We start from the raw sequence: 19249 nt of genomic DNA on the forward strand, positions 1-19249 counted from the left end.
ACACAAACACTCAAAACTTGCTTTTATATAAAATCAATGACCTATTTGTCCCCTCCCTCCTTCTAGATTGTCACGGTCCAATCATATCGATCCTTTCCAAGAGGCCTACATCTCACATATTACAAATTATGGTCAAATGATCAGAAAGCTACCGTTTCGATTTCAAAGCACTTAAACTGATGGAAGATGAACAAATACTGTGTAAACTGAAATGTGAGCCATTAATGGCAAAAAACGATGAAATATCGTTATCATTACATTTTTTGTAGCGTATTTTACGAAATAAACAGAAAGAATGAAAATATGACATTAGGTCCGAACTTTATTCCGTACATTTTAAACCATGAATGTTCATTTGTATTTTGCACGCCTAAAATTCTACTTCTTTTGTATACAAGAGTCTAAGAAAAAACAACTGCACATAAACACAAGTTTGACAGAGAATGTCTTTTTTTTTTGCTGCCCACTTTAAAGTGTCCCACTTTTCAGTCTGTATCTGGTCCAGTTTATGACGTGGAAGTCTTTTCATTCATTGGTAAATATCATCATGGGTTTAAAGTTTAAACCAAGCCTTTCAGTGTCATTGATTTACTTCATCCTGGAAAATTGTGTAAGGGTGCCTCCTGCCATTGCTGCTTTGCATAGATTGCAGATGATCCTTCAAGGCTCCCTTCCAAAATCGACTGTCACTTTCCACCTATTGTCATGGCTTGTCTGTCACCTCGATATTTAATAAAATCCCCTCAGAAAATTGGACTTATTATTTTGTGTTTTCAATTTTTTTTTAGAAATGGTTAAAAATGTACACCGTCAATTTGCAACCGAGTGATTTGAACAGATTATTTACATCCTTTTTGCTGTACAGAGACTGAACAAAGACCTTACCTCATTTCTTATAGTATTTGTCTGCATATCTCAGAAGCAAAACAGATTGATTATATACGTATGTATGTACATTTACCACTTTTTGCGTGATATCCTGGTACCATGATGTTAAATTACGGGGTAATCCAAATCCAGTTTTTACAGTCATATCGAATATGACAACACAATCGATGGGATAAATATTGTAAAAGATGTGACTAAAGCACAAATTACATCAAATTCATAGAAATGATATCTATACACGGAACAAGGATAGCAAATATACAAACCATTTGTGACCAGCTTTGTTCACTTAAAGCTGCAAAAAGTTATTTGATTAATATATTAATAATTATCAAATATTCAAGGTGGATATAAACAAACACACAATTGTGTTTTCCTCACATTGCCTTTAGTCCGCAAAAATATTCATGGCATGTGCTTAAACCGGATCCTGTACAATCATACCCTTTCCCTTGGGGAATTTTGCTCTTCTCTTTGGAAGAGGAGTGCATTTTTTTGTTCAAAGGACAATTTCGGTTCAGAAGGGGGCGGGACTGGGGGCGGAGCTTGTGTTTTTTGTTTTGTTTTGTTTTGACAAAGCTACCGTGCCTCAACCTCTTTGGGTTTACGAGATGGGGAATAGTCTCGAGGGTCTTGGGTGGTTGTAAGGGGCGTAGTCCTCCTAGGGGAGGCTGGCCTGGCACTGCTGGCTGGCACAAGTGGCGGGGGGGCACTTAGTGCAGCAGTAGGGGGCGTTCTGTTCAGGAGGCCATTGTGTCCCGTGGAAGGGCTGAGCCTGGGGTAGGGCATTCCACCAAGATGGGGCATAAACGGAGCCATGTGTGGTAGGTGACCTTCCATTGGCGATTGGTGAAGTTGATGAAGTCTTGCTCGATCCAGTTCTTCTCGCAAGTGGAGGCGTTCTCGCTCCTCCGCCTGTTGCCTCATCCTTTCGTGTTCCCTGCGGACTTCTAAAAGGTGTTCGTGGTGAGAGTAGTCGTGAGCCTCGCGTTCGCGGTAAGCTCGTTCTTGTTCGTACACGCTGGGGAAGCGATGTGCTTGATCGGCCCTCAGTTGGAAGTCCATACGCCTTTGTAGATCTAAGCTACGGTAGGCTTCACGGAGTGGATCCCATGGGAATGCAGTGTGGGGTAGTCGTTCTCTTCCTGCTAGAGGGCTAACTCCCATGAAGGGTGCCATACGAGCCCGGTCGAGGACGTTTAAACTTGCCATTTGGGGCATGGCACTCATAGAGAGGGGTAGCGAGTGTGCCATGGGGACCCCGTGCAAACCCGGTGTTGGGATATCGTTGCCACGTGGGGAGGGAAGATGAGGATGTGGAGGTAAAGGAGGGTGGTGGTGGTGTGGATTTCCAGGGTGGGCCATAAGAGCAGACTGTACTTGTGCTGGAGGCATTGGAGCTGGTTCAGAACTCACCACCACAACTTCTTGTTCTTCCTTTCTCTCTTCTTTGATTTTCATGTCATTTTTAACCTTGTGGAATTGTTCTCCAGGTGGAGGTTCTTTTCTCTCGCTATCTTTGAGTGTAGGCGGAGGCCCGCCTACCATCTTCATACTCTGTTCGTTGATTGCTGCCTTGGAGTATGGAGAGGGAGAACGCTGGGATGGTATAACGGAGTCTTCGGAGGATCTTCTTTCGAGCATCTCCTTGGCAGGTGAGCGACTTTCTTTCACCTTGACGTCCACTAGAGCGGATGGATCTCGGTGGCGTTCGAGGAGATCTTTTTCTGCTTCGCGTACACGGTCTAGGCTGCCACCGTGATGCCGTGCCGCATCAGCGTTTTGGCTGTTGGAGCGAATTAAGTTGCTGATCTGGTAACTGACTGGCGCTGAGGCTGGAGAGGACCGATTGGAGTGGCGGTTGCGTTCGACAGAATCTCTGAGAAGAACATAGGTAGAGTTTTAGGTCAGGGTTGGGCAAACTTTTCGGCCCGGGGGCCATATTGACTTTAAAAATTTGACAGATGGGCCGGGTTAGCACAAGATACGATACATATAAAAAAGTGCATCCGTTAACAGTACATATGAAACATAAACAGAAAAAAGGACTAAAGTATTAACATACTCATCACTCATTAAAGTAAAAAGTATCAAGTACAAAGTAAAGTAAAAAGGAATGTATTAAGAAATATTAAAATGTCATTTAAAAAAAGATAGAAGGGCTGTAAAACACGATAAAACAAATAAGAGTGGACAGAGCTACTGCCACTGGCTTCCGCGTGACGGCGCCATCTTGGGGAAAATAAATAAATAAACACAAATAGAAGTAAAATTGACCCACTACATTTTTCTTACCCTTATGTATATCATTACGTCAACGAATGAAATCTCACCGGTCTTTATCTTTCTCCTCTTTTCCGATGGACGAGTCTCTTTTATCTCTTTCCCGTTCATGACTATTGGCGGAGCTGCTTCTCTCAGGATCTGCAGTTTTTGGCCACTGTGGCGGGGTGGGGAAAGATGGTGGCGTTCTTCGCAACCTATTCCAGGTATCGTGTTGTGGGTTGTTAAATGGGGGCAATCCTCCGGGACCCTCCTTTGGGCCAAACATGCTGTTAGCCCCTGTAAGAAAGGCGGAGACAGACATTGGCTCTATTGTGAGTAAACATTGCAGAATTTCCAGAAGGCAACAAAATAAGAGCAACTCAAAATTCATTCATAATTATTTCAATCACATCCATTTTCTCAATGGGGTGACTGATTTGGCAGTTTAAAAAAAACGGAATAATGAAGGGATGTGCAACCCTCCATGATGCCAAGGGCCTTGTCAAATAATGAATATTTGAATTGCCACCAACAGAGAACCCATTGGCAGGGTCATCTCCGAAATAAAGCCTAGCTCTTGGGAACACAGTGTGAGGAAGAAATGCCAGCAATGAGGAGGTCTGCTGTGGTTGTGTTTCCCTGTTGTGTTGAGCCTCCACTGGCCAAGACTTCTTTGACACGAAAACTAGCGTGAAGTGTCTTTAAATTGTCCCTCTCCTACTGATAGACTATGGTTCTAATGCCTTTCCTACTCTGCTTCTTTCCTGGGGGCCAGATTGAAGCAGGGAGCATTGGATGAGCAGAGGGGGCCAGCGCTTACCAAGCGAGGGGTTGCCTAATCCTCCGAAGGCACTGCTTGAAAGGTTGCCGAGGCCGCCAAAGGAACTGGAGCGACTGAAAGGATCTGCAAAATGCCAAACAGGGATTAGCAAAAAGGGGGATGGGGTGGGGTGTACTGGCGAGTGATCACCACCGCCACCACCGTTCCACTCTGCTTTTCTCTTACAAGCGAGCTGTGTTTTCTTTAGCGCTGCCCCCTTAGCTAGCTAGCTCTATGTCTTTGGATACTGCAGTGGCTACCCCCTCCAAACTGGAGTGGCTTGTCACTCTTGGGATTAAGGACCTCAACACTTTATGCAAAAGAGTTCTTGGGAATGAACTCATGAGTAGAAAGGCGGAGGGAACAGGTGTTATAGGGTGTGTTCACTTGTCTGGACCAAAGTAGAAAAGTAAAAATGGGATGTTTGCACCACACACTGGATAGCAACACACTTAGCTCAGGCGTCAACCAACTATGGGCTATAGTCGAGGAAGACCCTGAATTGGTTGCCAGGCAATCACACAGCCAACAAAACAAATAACCATTCATGTTCACAATCTTTCCTCAAGACAATTTAGTGTACAACTAGCCTGCCATGCATGGTTTTTGGGATCTAGGATGAAACCAGAGTACCCAGAGAAAACCCTGTCAGGCTGGGAAGAACTGCAAACTCCAGACAGGGATGTCAGACCCTACAAGGGATTGATCTTCCGATCTCAGACTTATAAGGATGACGTGCTAACTATTCCCACGAGCTCTAGTGGACAAATGTAATTCAAGCTTTTCCAAATCCAAACTCTTTCACACACAAAAGGCCGCACAAAACAAAGGACCAAAAAGGTAGTGGAGGGCAGTAAAGCTTTGTTACAGTTACCACAGAAAACAATTATTTACTAATTTATAGTCTCCAGTAAATGAGTCGGTTGGGGGTCACTTGTTGGACTAAAACTAAAACTCTTCAAAATCATGTTAGGATCTCTCAATGTGTCCTTAGTATCTTGTTTAAAGGGAATGAGAAGAACCCAAACAAATATTTGTCATCATCATTTCCTATGACTCATTTAATACATTTGACTTTGCAAGCTTAAAACAGTATTATGTGGTCATGCTTTTTAATCGAATAACAATTTAGTATACTAAGAGTGGGGGAAGATAAATGTATTTTAGCTCTGCATTTTTCATAAATCCACACTGACATATTTTAGGGTGTATAATGAATTGCTAAACAGCCATATTATAATACTCTATGCTCACAATTGACATCATCTTATAGCAAGACCACTGCTACCAGTACCAGTAAAGGGTTTGTGTTACTATATTATGGAGTTCTATTTGCTTAATAAATGAGTAGAAATGAAATGAGAGTGATTGAAAAGATCATGTCATGAATTTAACATGCATTGATTGACCTATGCTTACCTGCCAAATGGGAAGGCGGCAGAAAACCACTGGGATGAGGCGTGGGACCATATGGGGAGGGAGCTGGATGGCCTGAGCCTATCAGAGTGGAAAGAACATTAAGATTATTAGTTTCCAATCACAGAGTTGTGAGCTCTGTAATGGCCCTCATGCGCCATACTTAAATTTTCAGGCAGTACAACCAATCAAAATGGTAAATGTCAGTCATGTCTCGTAATAATGACTCAAATGAAGTGACATGATATTATTCCTCTATAATCTGAGTCCTGACTCAGAGACCCAACTGACCAGATGAGGAGAAGAGAGGTCGTGCCAGGTCATGAGGATACGGGAACCCTGGGAAAACACCTGGGACTGGAGGCCTGCTGAACAGGTCCAGTTTTCCATTCATGTCTAGCTTGTGGGGGTCCAGCTGCATTTGCTATAATTTGAATAAGGCACAAACAAGAAGAAGAAGAAAAATAAGGTTGCTAGGCAACAGCATATGACAATTAGGTGGTTTAGGGAAATTGAATGTGGAAATGTCGCCGCAGATTTATCTTGTTTTGTGATGGTAAAAAGTATGTATGCTTCACAAGGTCTCAATGGTAACAAACTAGTTCAGTTACTGGTCTTTAAGTGGCTATGTGGAAAAAATTAGCCACGCATCCTTCATTTTTGTAGTTACTTTAACATTTTATTGCTTATAAATACAGCATAAAAAGACAAAGTGAGTCTTAGTATGGCATTTGGATGGAGAAGATGTATCTTTACTTGTTTATTTTGAAAATAAAGATTTATTTGGATGTGGTTTCCACCCTTGAAAGTTTTTGAGAGGATCATAATTCAAAAGTGAAAAGTTTCCAAATGTATGATGGGTGTCTTGAGGGTAGTTTGATCCTGTTTTGTGATCACGACGTCTAGTTTTTGTAACAGCAAAAACATTTTCCATCTCACGCACCTTCATTTTCTGCTGGTGGTGGTAGATCTGCCATGCGATCTGGACATGCACTGCACACCACTTGCCAGGTTTCTACAAATTTAGACAAAAATTGATGTTAGCCATCTGGCTTTTATAGGGAAATGTTATAAATGGATGCTGGTATTAAGAATTTCTGGCCAAACTACAAAGTGGGAATTTGTCTTGGGTTTTTTTTAACAAGGCACTGAGTAGCATAAGCTAACCCTGACTTTAATCCAAAGAGACCTCAATGCAGCCACGTGTTTTTCTTTTTTTTTCTTGGTCTGCGACTACAGTGGAATGTTTTGACTTTGTGGCCTGGCCAGAGACAGAAACCATTATAAAGAAGAAAGAAACAAAGCTGTAACTTACTCGAACATTTGTCCTGAATGGGTCAGTTATCTGTATGGAGAAGCAGAAAATATCTATCAACCAAAGTATTACAAAGTGGTGAAAAAAGTACTGTTTACAACATTTAATGGCGTTTAAGTTCATTTTGAATGGAAAAAAATGTCCAAGCAGTGCAAGATTTCAATGCAAAGACAATTAAAGTCTTCTTATTGTTATTATTTCCTTGTTTTAAAATGTAACCAGTGTTAAAGTGGTCAAAGCCCTTCAGAACAATTACTCATTGACAATGTTTTTCCCAATCCTAATGTACTAGAAAATATACTTCATGATTTTTTTTATTATTGTCATATCTGTATCTCGGTGTTATCCAGTTTAATGTTTATTACAGAATAAAATTCCTTGCAGTATAAGTTTTAAAGATAAATGATACTTACCCTCGGATCTTTCTGAAGAAGTGTATGAGGTACTGCTCCAGAACGTGCTGCTACATCGATGGGATTGGACGCCTGAGAACAATGGTAGTAAAAACAGATTAGTCATTTTCACCATATGCAGAGAATTGTTTTGTCCTTAAAGGGACCATTGATTGGTAGGGATATCCCCATCACATATTTTTGCATGGAAGTCCAAGTCACCTGATTTTCCCCACCTGATACTGAGGAAATGTACTAATGAGGGGAAAATATTGTGGATAAAGTTCTCCCTATTTAAACAGAGGTATCACAATATTATGATATTAAAAGGGGAATTTTAATGTGTAAATATTAATATTCAACACTGAAATATTTTCTGAAGTTTAGATCACTAGAAATAGACATACAGACTTTCTTGACAATATGTCGTATTTTTTCAGACATTATAAGCAACCAAAGTCTTTCACAATCTAACAAATCAGTTATACTACGATACCGTATTTCCGCATCATAAGGCGCACTTCAATGAATCTAAAAATATTTTTCATATATATGGCACACCGGATTACAACACACAGTAGTAGTACTGGTGTGAATTTCAGATAATAATAAGAAATATATAAGACGCACTGAGCTTTTGAGGAAAATCGAAGTCTTTTAGTTGCGCCTGATCGCGCGGTACTTTGCCAACATTACACCAAGCGGACCTTACTTTTCTGAACAGTGGGAGACTTTCCTCCTTCACATCGACTCTGCGCTCCGTGTCACTTTTAGCTCTGTAATCCTTAGCTCCCTGCTGGGTAAAAGCCGCTGATGGTACCAACAAGTGCAATGAAGCTGTATCCGCTCACCCACACCAGGCTACCTCATCTCTCTGATCTCCTCTCCATGTCTCAGAGTGCCCGGATGAGCCGTATTAATCCACCCATGAATCACCGATGGCAAATTTCTGCAGGTTAACCCAAGTCATCTACTTTCACCAACAGACTCCACCCCCCAAAAGCCTCTCCCGGAACACTTCTCAGAGGATTTCTACGTAAGGAGTGTTTGGTGAGCCATCTGGAGAGGCCTTTAACAAAAGAGCCTCTCCATGACAGAACCCAATGGGAATAAAGCCAGTGGATTTAGGCCAGCTTTGATTGGTGCTTACACCAGGTCAGAGCCTGTGGGCATCTGCCAGACATAACCACACCCTCCTCCCATATCTTATGCCTTCCATTCTGTCCTCATCAGCCCTAGAGCATTTGGATGCTTGTCTAGTAGAGACAGACAGATGTTATCTAATGTTCTCAGCTGTTGCCTGTCATGGATTAGGTCAAGATTCAGATTCTGATTCATGCTGACTACAACTGTTAAATTTGGAACCAAATCTAGAGCCATTAAAACAATTCTGTAGCTTTACAATTAAGGTTATTGGGTAAATGTTTTCTGAATTGATCAAAGAGAATGACATGAAAAGTAAGTTGCTGACAACAGATACAATGCCAAATAGCAAACATCAAATTTGACAACATTCATGGGATTTAAGATTATTTTTCGTCTATTTCTTATTCATTTGGTGCGTTAAAAAATGTCAATGACTGTCATGATATAATTTAGGACTCGAATTGTTTAATTTTCTTTCATTTGGAGTAGGCCAAGGGTGTCAAACTCCGGTTGGTTCGCAGGCCACATTAACGTCAACATTTTAGATATACTATTTAGATTTTTTTAAATTAATGGATTAAATGAACTGGATTAAAAGCCCTGAATATATAATATTTTTATAGATCTAATAAATATGTTTATTTTTGCTTTTTTTGAACATATTTTTAGATTTTACAAAAAGATTTTTGAACTAAAAACACGGAAAAAATGATTAAAAAACGAAAATTATTGATTTAAAAGGGGGGAAATCAGCAAATTTAATATACATATATACTCTTCATTTTAATTTGATCCTAAAATAGAAAGTCGGCACTCATGATTTACTTTCCCTGGCCACATAAAATGATGCGGTGGGCCAGATTTGGCCCCCGGGCCGCCAATTTGACACATGTGGACTAGACATTGACTGGTTCAAAAATGTACAGAGAAATTGCAAAATAATATAGCAATAACAATACTCTCATCCATGACTCTTTTGACCATATACATGTCAGTAATTCCACTGAAATTAGACCCTAAAAACTACTAATGCAATCACTCTCTCCAGAACGAGTAATTTCTCATTTTTTTAGCCTACATCCCAACATTTTAAAGTTTGACATGTGTTTGCTTTTGGTGTAAAGGCACACATTTGTAGCATGCTATTGCATCATATCCTGCATATTCGAAACAGGTAAACTATTGTATGTTTTTTTTTCTTAGCACATGCATTAGAATTTGGTCTATGAGGCTGACCTTGGGTTGAAAGGCTCCTTGCAGTGAGCTGAAGGGTCCTGAGTGAGGGAGCAGTGGGGGCATGCCTGGCATGGTCGAGGGATAGGAAGGGAAGAACTGAGGGGAAAAAAATGGAGGGAGAAAAACTTAATCAAATGCAATATGCTAAAAGCTAAAGAAATCCAAAATATTATTAGGATGTCCTAGTCAAACGTCATTTTACATATTCAAATGAGGGATATGAATTACATTGACTTACATTTGAATGATGTCTGATGAACGGATTGTCCAGTTTAGGCGTGTATTTGTCAAACTGGAAGAAGAGAAAGACAAAAAAATGTATTAGAAGTGATCGACATAAACTCAATTCCAACACTCAATCCAAAACATTCATTATAACATCTTGTGATATTTAAGGGGAGGAGAACAAAAAGACTTGTGATCTGCAAAAACAGCAATAAACAGGATTTACTCCTGACAAATAAGGCTTGGAGTGAAGCAGCTGGCTTTCACCAGTCATGGGTTTATTTCGAAGGCATGGTCAGATAAAGATAAGGATGAGGGAGTAAAATTATTAACAAAAGACGATCACAAATTTACCAAATAAGCATTACAAGGCTTTGGTATGAAACTAGGAGTTGTTGAGACGTGTTTATAACGCAAATTACAACCAATTGCTTCTATTCGCAGTGAAACTAATAGTTTTTACTATGACTTGGCCCCAGTTTTATCGTTGGAAAGGGTCCGAAAACGTAAAAAGTGATTTACGCAAGAGCAAAATCAACTTTTTGTGCGTCAAAGAAAACTAATGAAAAGAATATAAAGACTCTTTTGTGTAACTTGAAGACTTTTTATGTGAGCAGTGCAAATAACATTAGCAATGGTTAGGCGCCAAGAAATAAGCACGTAACTAATACTCTGAATTTGGCAGAATAACCGATACATTAGTAATTTACCATTGAACAACTTTAACCTTCAAATAATTTTTTTCGATTACGCCCTCATCACATAAGAGACGAAGAAAAACGTCCTTAGCAATAATAGCGAGCTAAAACACTAATTACTAGTGACAGTAACCTATTTCCTAGCACATATACCCAAACTATCCATAGATATTTTCTTGGGAGTGTTTTATAAACTCTTTTAGCGCGTGCTGACGTATTTTAGTTCACGTAAAACTTTGTGGGTTGGAATATTTATGTTGCCACATGAGTAGTTGAGCCTTGAGAGGGTTTAAAATTGGCAGATTTTAGGATTTAGGGGTTCCTCCGGACATTTAATCTGCACAAAAAAATAACAGCGATGCTAGCGTCTGTTCATGGGTTATAATGGCGGCATATAAAAGACAGGCAGCCTATAGAGAGGAAACTTAAAGTCAGCTTTGGAGCTCATTAAATTGTTCCTCTGCATGTCTTAAGGCGCGGTATGCTTCATTCCGACACGTAAGAGCGAAGTTGTGTCGTTTTATGGCCCTGTAAAAGGGGAAGGGGAAATAATATGCACCCCTGGAATTTACGATGTTTGACGTTTTTACTCTATACTGAGTTTCTTGATTAAATCGGAATATTTCATCGATATTTCTTGACCTGGTTTATGAGAAAGGATGAGGAAAAGATTGGAGAAATGCTAGTTTTTTGGTAAGCTACCTGCTTAAACAACAAAAAAAGTAATGTGTTTTGTGTAATTTCATTAATTAATGGTATTAGCTAAGGAGTGTAATAGCGGAAATGATTTATACAAGCGCAAGTGGAGGAAAGTGGAAAAGACAGGAAAGAGGAATTGTGATAAAACACCTGGCAAAACAGCAAAAACAACTACATCATTAATCCTGCTTCTCTCAGCATGCATTCAGAGAGAAGAACATCGCTGTCAAAAAACATGGTGGAGTGAGGAAAACACATTAAGGAGAAACACAGTTACGATTGGGGGATGGGGGGAAGAAAAGTCAGTGCAATAGTGGTTTTGTAAGTGAATCTCTTGTGTATTGGATGGATATTCTTTGCCATGTCGCGGATAAGCAGTATAGCAGATGCCAGTGATTTTAACTAAAGAAAATTAAAAGGAAATATCCAAAATTGTGCCAGTTTGGATTTTCCAGGGGAGGTTTTAAAGTGGGCTACTACTAATGGGACCACTGAGCTTTTTAATCAGAGGGATGATATTAATTATATGTTTTATAAGAGAAAATGGTGGTTGTTTTAAATTGTTGATTGTACGAAATTATGAAGTCATTTTTTTTCATGGATTAGTTTGGGAAACCAAAAATTTAAGAGCATAATCAAAATAATATTTAATCTGTCATGCATGTTTAAGATATTTTTAACGTAATTTTATTAGAATCATTTTGGCACAACGTGAAACTAGATTAAGGTGATTCGCCTGTACGATATGATTATTTTTTTTAATAAATGTATCCTGTTTGTCGAGATAATAATCTTGCATTGGAAATAATATAATGGCAATTCATAATATTATCAATGAGGATATGTATATTTTACAGTATTTATGTGTTTAGTTAAATGTGTGAATCAAATATGGGGGAAGGTTGAGATATTGGATTGAATCTATTTTTTACTGGATCCCCTAATTGTGTATCAGATCTAAATTTATGTGATTATTTTCTTGAAGTGAGGGATTTTTATGTGACATATTTGTTGCATTATGGGATGGATAACCAGTTGGATTGGACTGAGGTTGGGGGGTCGATCGGGATGGGTGTGGAGGGAAGTAATTTGAATTAGAAATTTGGTTGATTTTAGTTTTTTTCCCAATGGTTTTAAATTTCTTAGAATTATTTTACTTATCCTCACATTTCTGGCTTGGTTACGCACCATGGGGGGTGCGTTGGGGGGGTTGAGGATGGCGGCCTGGGGCAGACTGGCAGGGAAGGGCGTAAAGGTGTGCTGGTGGGTGTGTTGGTGCTGGTGCATGTGCTGGTGTTGGTGAAACTCGGCCCTCAGGAGCGAAACGGGGGCCAGTGGCGAGGCGGGTGGCCCCCGGCCCCGCTCCGAACTTTGAACCAGGAATCGGTTGTTCAGCTCCTGCCGCAGTAGATCATGCTCTGTAAGAAAGGAGAGCGAGGAAAAAACAAAACAAAAAAAATAAAAGGAAAGAAAAAAGGGGGGGTTGGGAAGAGGTGGGAAAGGTGGAAACACAAGAAGAAAAAAAAAAAGGCACGGGCGCCCAGTCAGTCTTCACAACAAGGGTAGAAGGAAAAGAAAATAGTCACCTGGCATTCTCTGTTTCTCCAGCTCATGCTGTGAGGATTTTCTACGTGGGGACTCATTGGTGGTGGTAACAGAGTTGCCTGTGACAATGTGCCAATCAGAATCCCCGAATGAGGCTGGCAATACATGATTGGTTGGTTGAATGATATCAACAGACTGGTATCTAAAGACAGGAAAGAACCAAGAGTCATCCCGGCAGAAAACGTACACAGACGCGTGCCGTTGAATGGAATGCGTGGCGAGGCATTATTTTTTTGGACAAATCACGTCAATATACAGACGTGTGTCCTTTTTTTGCAGCATAAAATGGCTGTTTTGGGGCTGGAATTTAATAGTAAATAATGATAAACCACCAGTTATTGGCATGGTTTAACTTTGTGGTTGCATTAGATTGATGCTGCACTCAAGGACTTTCAAGGCAACCATATTTTTTCCCCTTATTTCATCACATCTACAGATTTAAGTCTTCTGGGAATAGTTTTCAGAAGATACTGTAGTATGTCTGTGGGACTATTTGACTTTTTGCACATGGGCAAAGTCAAATTGGAGCTAATGGGATTCCAAAATATTTCCATGAAAGTATATAATTACTCTAAATGAGTAAAAAGTCTTGGGAATGTCGATAGTTTAGGGTCCAAGGCAACTCTGTGAACAGGTTTAACATAATATTGTTTACAGGGTTTCAAATGGTAGGATCCATTGTCTATGAGGTCATAATTGTGGAGCATTATTATACTTGTACTTACTTTGTAGAGCAACTCCAAAAAATACACAGGTAGTTGTTGAATTTAACTCATTGTCTGTCTTCCATTGACAACAATAGACATCCAATGCATTTAATCTGTGATGGATGGCAACAAATGGACAAATGTTCCAATAGTGTCAAATTAATTCAATTTCCAGTAGAAGAGTGGAAAGAGCCACAAGATTGGAAGTCTATTATTTTCAATGGCATTGAAAAATCTTATAACAATGGCATTGTTCAAGTGTTTATAGGACTGTCATGCTTGGGCATTAATTAAAAGTGGCTAGCAATTTTAATAATTACAATAATATATAAAATACAAATATTTAATAATTCCATAATTTGGATTTTATGGTAAAGTATATTAACTTTTTGATATATTTTGAAGAAAAAACACCATGGAGGATTTTCATAAAGCACAACATGCAGTATCATATTTTATATTATTTTAAAATTACATGAAAATATAATTTAAAAAAGATATAGTGAATTGATTAATTAATGCTGTTTTTTACTCAGTTATTTTAAATTATAGATTAAATTATATATTAAAAAATACATACTGACTTTGTCTAGTCTTATAAGAATTAATTTGAATACTACTGTCAAAAGTCAATGTAGTTACATTTAAATATATCATGAAAATATCATTCAAATATAAAAATATAGATAGTGAATTGATTCACAATCAATGTTGTTTTTACTCAATTATTTTAAATTACACATTAAATTATTTAGTGCAACTAGTCTGATAAGAATTATTATGAATAAAAAGTCAATGTAGTTACATTTAAATATATCATTTAGAAAATTATATAGCATCTTAAACAGAAAGTATTTATAGTAACTACACCTATATAACCATCTATATGTATATAATTGTTATCTTCTCTTTTTTAATTACATTTTTTTGTATAATGTGAATATTATTCCTATCTATTGTTAAGTGTCTGATGTGTTACCTGGGTAGGGGGTACCCGCTGGGTGCCCGGGCACCACTAAACTGTTGGTAGGTAAGGTTGGTGGTGGAGGCAGTGTGGCTGGGGTTGCAAACATGGCCGAATGGCGATGTGCCGGGCTCCGTAGAGAGGAATAGTGTGAGGTAGAGAGGTTGGCTATAGACAGAGGCAAAGTGGGGGCCGAAGATGGCAGCCCACTGAGTGGGTGGTGTTGCGTTGGGGAGAGGTGATGTTTAGGAAGAAGTGGACTGCTCTGATGGCTAAAGATAAAGGTGACGAAATAAAAAGATGAATGTTAAAAGATAGATTAAATGACCTTATAGCCTTACATTAGAGTCAGAAGCATAATACAATTCTATGGCAATCAATAACATTTTCAATCAAACTATAATAGTGATTTGACAAGAATGGTAAGGTAATAAAGCCTCTGGCAGAGCTATATATGTGCAGATATTATAAAGAGGAAATGGTTAAATGAAAAACAGTAAATCTCGCCAGGTTGGCAGGAAATCAATTTCCGTGTAGAGGAGAAAAAAAAAGTCAATATTTTATAGTATCTCATCAATGGACTACCATTTTTATGAGTTTGGAAAGCGTTATTTTTCATTTTATACTTCTTGCTGAACCTATTTGTAAGGACAAGGGGAGAAATGGTGGCTGCAATGTAGATAAAGTATATAATGGACTCAATTCAAATAGCTTCAGAGTAACTAAAGGGCTGTCTTATGGTAAAGTTGATAAAATTGAATTGTTATATGTGCTGTAGTTATTGTAAGATAAGAAACAAACTTTTCTAGCTGCCATTAAACAAAGTATACATGGTTTCCACCTACCTGATATTGGGGAGGCTATACTGCAACGGGTGGTGCACCTGATGGCTTATGATTGGCCGGGAGTGATGTTGAGGGGGCTGATGGGAACAGGGATCCTGCTGTGAATGTGGATGGGGAGGGTAGAACTGGGGTGTGGCCCTCAGTTGGGAAGGGGATGGGACAGGGGGTGGCCTTTGAGGCTCCCTCTTGACGCTGAGAGGAGAAGGCGTCAAGAGGCGAGATCGTGGAGGTTCAGGGGGTGCCGCAGCAGCAGCGGGGGCTGGCGAGCCCGTGGGCGCCGAGGCCGGGGTTGGGCTGGGCAGTGGCGGTGCAAATGGAACCTCAATGATGTTGTGTTCCCGGTGGCGTTGGAGACCGGACAATTTGGTTGAGCTACAACTCTTGGATTCAAGACTGTCATTCGTTGGCACACCTGAGGAGGGTGGACACAAAGTCCAAGTGAGAAAGCTTGTCATCAAACAATGAGAATAACAGTTACATTACCATCAATGGGGAAAAGCATTGGGGAAAGTTGAGCTATAAGCTAGAACAAGAGCCCATGGACAGTAAAAATGTTGTCCAAATGCCACACTTTGCCTGTGATCGGACGTTTGGTCGCCGGCCTTTTGGTCGCCAGTCTTTTGGTCGCCGGTCTTTTGGTCGCCGGTCTTTTGGTCGCCGGTCAAATGTACTTAGATATTAAACAGTACTTAGATATTAAACAGTGCTTCGATATTAAACAGTACTTCGATATTAAACAGTACTTCGATATTAAACAGTACTTAGATATTAAACAGTACTTAGATATTAAACAGTACTTAGATATTAAACAGTACTTAGATATTAAACAGTACCTAGATATTAAACAGTACTCATATTAAACAGTACTTAGATATTAAAAGGTACTTAGATATTAAAAGGTACTTAGATATTAAACAGTACTTGGATATTAAACAGTACTTAGATATTAAACTCTCTCTAATGATTATAATTTTGAGAGCTGGCTTCAACAGTAAACTCTCTGTCACCATTTGACCGGCGACCAAAAGACCGGTGACCAAAAGTCCGAGCACCCACTTTGCCCAGAGCTGAAAATAACGAGCACCAAAAAAAAAACAACAACCAACGAGTACCAAGCAACAAATCAGGTTCTCATTTGAGAACTAAAACAACAATTTCCGGTGGTCTCAGTACATTTTGATAATGTCGACTGAGAACCCCAAAAAAACCCTACAACGGTTCAAAAGTCTGTCTGGTTGGTTTCTATTTCATCTTTGCTGATGGCCCTAATGCCTTCTTCCCCAGTTTCTTCATGCTTCTTTCCTTTTAGGTTCTGTTAAGTGTTTAATCAGGTCATTTTCATGCTTGACTATAATCAGATGGAATTTCTTCTTGTGATCTAGTCAGTATGAATAAATCAGAGCTAATTAATGTTAGATGTCAGCTCCTATTCATGCTTTGCTGAGTACACATTGGCATCAAAAAATATGTTTCAATTGTGTTATCAAGCTGTATTCTAGCCTGCTATCCATAGCTTACTACTACTGTAAATTTCCCAGGATTTAGCAAACTGGTTTTTAAGGCACTCTGAGAACATTCTAAAAATTAGTCAGCGGCACTGAGCCTTTACAATCAGCACTCCTTATTTCTCTCCTGCACATTGTCTTTGTTTAATTGCTGCAATTTAACAGTCTAATTATCTATGGCAACCTTGGGAAAACCAAACAAAAAGCTATTTATGTATATATCTTTTTGCTATGTTCTTAAAGGTAATTTCCTATACATGCAATCGTCTCAAAAGAGATGGTTTGGACTGGGTTTATAATAATGAATAAAATCTTGCATCTCATAGAAAAAAAATATTAATAGGGGAAAAAAAAGTCTTCATTGTGGGATGTTGCCATGGTAATGTGTGTTGCCAGATACAATGGAAGCAATTGAAAGCAAGTCTTGCCAAAAAATAAGAAAAGGCACATCTGATCCTAATGTTGAAGAAGCCACACAGTCAGCAGTGAAATATTCTAATGATGATTCTAATGGTGTCTAATAAAGGCAAGAAGATATCAACTCTGACCAACATATTCTCATTAAAAACACTCTCCAAGTGAAAAAAAACAGACAAGCACACAAAAATTGGGTTACAAAATATGCCAGTCGGGAAAGCCAAACACATACAAATATGATTAAATGTGAAAAGACATAAGAAATGGGGTTCATTTAAATGTTTTGGAAAAAGAACCAAACACAACACTGTGCTGTTCTTGTACAAAAATCATAATGAACACTTAAATTTTACTGGAAAAATACATTATTACTGTAAATCTCAAGTGCATATTATAATACATGGTCAACTGGACTAGTTCTTAAACAAAAGTTACCTCGAGAGAATCTTGGAACACAATAACTTGCATTTTTTGGATATGACACCTCATAGGATTTCAGCAATTGCCAAATTTAGTGCCATTTAACATATTTTCACGACTATAAGGCGCACCGCATTATAAGGCGCACCCCCAATGAATGACATTTTTTTCCATATATAAGGCGCACTGTCTATTTTGGAGAAAATTTAAGACTTTTAGGTGCGCCTTATAGTCGTGAAAATACGGTAATTGCTATTGACTTCCAAGTATGATGCACTCACAACACAGTCACCTCTAGAGCCAGCCATTGTTGATGTTTTGTATAAAGTTTTGCAGTGGGGGAGGAGCTATATGATGGAAAATTTTGTAAACTAAGATGGCATCTGGATATTTAACAGTATTGTTTCAGTTCAGGCGTTTGTGTTTTTTTAATATCCGACAGTGGTGGTTTTTCGTTTTTGGTTTTCAGTTTTTTCCATAAATAAGGCGCACTGGATTATAAGGCGCACTTGTCTATTTTGGAGAAAATCTAAGACTTTTAAGTGCACCTTATAGTCGTGAAAATACGGTAGTTTATTTGAAGCCTTGTTCTGCAAAACTAAGCAGATGGTCAGAGAGGGTAAAAATGTTTGGATATTGCCCCGCCTCTCACAGTCACCTAAACCCCTTCTGAGAGCTAGGTTAGTGCTCTAAGGGGCAAAGAACAGTCCCATAGGGGGATGTTTCAAGCCTGCTCACCAGATGACATCTCATCCTCATATTGATCTTTTTATACCTTTTGCCAGGGGAATTGGGCCTTTGCCCTTTGTGCACGTGCCTATTTCTACAGGGGTATGGCTTAGGGAGTTGCAAGGGTAAGACGATTAGGGAGACCATCCAGACGGTCAATAGGCTTGTGGGCTTCTCCAGAAAATGAGTAATGTGTCCAGCGGGAAATGTGAACCCAGTGTCGCTAACATCTGTTCCTTCCTTTCATACCCTTCACTTCTGACATGGTTCTATGTGTGGTACAGATAAAACTTGTAGAACCAAGTCCAGTGTTGTCTTTTTAGCCAAAACTTACTTTCAAAAAGGAACAATCAAGAAAGGCCAGTAGCTGTGTCCACTCTTATTTGTTTTTTGTGTTTTACAGCCCCTCTATCTTTTTTTAAATGACATTTTAATATTTGTTAATACATTCCTTTTTACTTGACTTTGTACTTTATACTTTTTACTTATAATAATGAGTGATGAGTATGTTAATACTTTAGTCCTTTTTCGGTTTATATTTCATATGTACTGTTAACGGATGCACTTTTTTATTTGTATCGTATCTTGTGCTGACCCGGCCCATCTGTCAAATTTTTAAAGTCAATGTGGCCTCCCCCCGGGCCGAAAAGTTTGCCCACCCCTGATCTAAAGGTTTGTTGTTCAAAAACAAAAGTTAGAAGCCCTGAAGGCCAATACTTCAGTTTACCCTTGAAAGCCAGCAATGCTTTATTTCAAGAATCATTCCTTTTTAAGCAATTTCTAATTTGAATTCCAACACAAATCTGGCTACCAACAACGTAGACCCCACGAACCCTAAAAAATAATGATAAAACTGAGCATGTGAATAGCGTATGTGTATTTAATAAATGACTTGCTCACTGTTGACACGAAGCCATTTTATACAAAAGCTGTGGAAACATAACCTGCTTGCACTTT

General features: G+C 39.0%; 1 protein-coding gene across 4 annotated transcripts in view; it reads right to left on the reverse strand.

Annotated features, from left to right (window-relative positions):
* Positions 1 to 304: 304 nt before the first annotated feature.
* Positions 305 to 19249, reverse strand: part of LOC144195333 (autism susceptibility gene 2 protein homolog) — a 200093-nt gene continuing 181148 nt past the window's right edge. Inside the window, exons 7-19 of one of the 4 annotated variants that reach the window (XM_077714895.1) lie at positions 15222 to 15633; positions 14392 to 14648; positions 12289 to 12518; positions 9717 to 9770; positions 9479 to 9574; positions 7118 to 7189; positions 6705 to 6734; positions 6333 to 6404; positions 5681 to 5813; positions 5393 to 5470; positions 3974 to 4057; positions 3222 to 3450; positions 305 to 2767 (exon numbers count right to left, since the gene is read on the reverse strand). In XM_077714895.1, the coding sequence (XP_077571021.1) occupies positions 1468 to 2767; positions 3222 to 3450; positions 3974 to 4057; positions 5393 to 5470; positions 5681 to 5813; positions 6333 to 6404; positions 6705 to 6734; positions 7118 to 7189; positions 9479 to 9574; positions 9717 to 9770; positions 12289 to 12518; positions 14392 to 14648; positions 15222 to 15633 (3047 nt within the window). In that variant the 3' untranslated portion in view covers positions 305 to 1467. Of the gene's footprint in view, positions 2768 to 3221; positions 3451 to 3973; positions 4058 to 5392; positions 5471 to 5680; positions 5814 to 6332; positions 6405 to 6704; positions 6735 to 7117; positions 7190 to 9478; positions 9575 to 9716; positions 9771 to 12267; positions 12519 to 12686; positions 12848 to 14391; positions 14649 to 15221; positions 15634 to 19249 lie in introns of all 4 variants that reach the window. The other 3 variants (XM_077714893.1, XM_077714897.1, XM_077714896.1) reach the window with 3 other exon arrangements.

This window comes from Stigmatopora nigra, chromosome 4 (assembly GCF_051989575.1).
Source record: "Stigmatopora nigra isolate UIUO_SnigA chromosome 4, RoL_Snig_1.1, whole genome shotgun sequence".
Taxonomy (NCBI): domain Eukaryota; kingdom Metazoa; phylum Chordata; class Actinopteri; order Syngnathiformes; family Syngnathidae; genus Stigmatopora; species Stigmatopora nigra.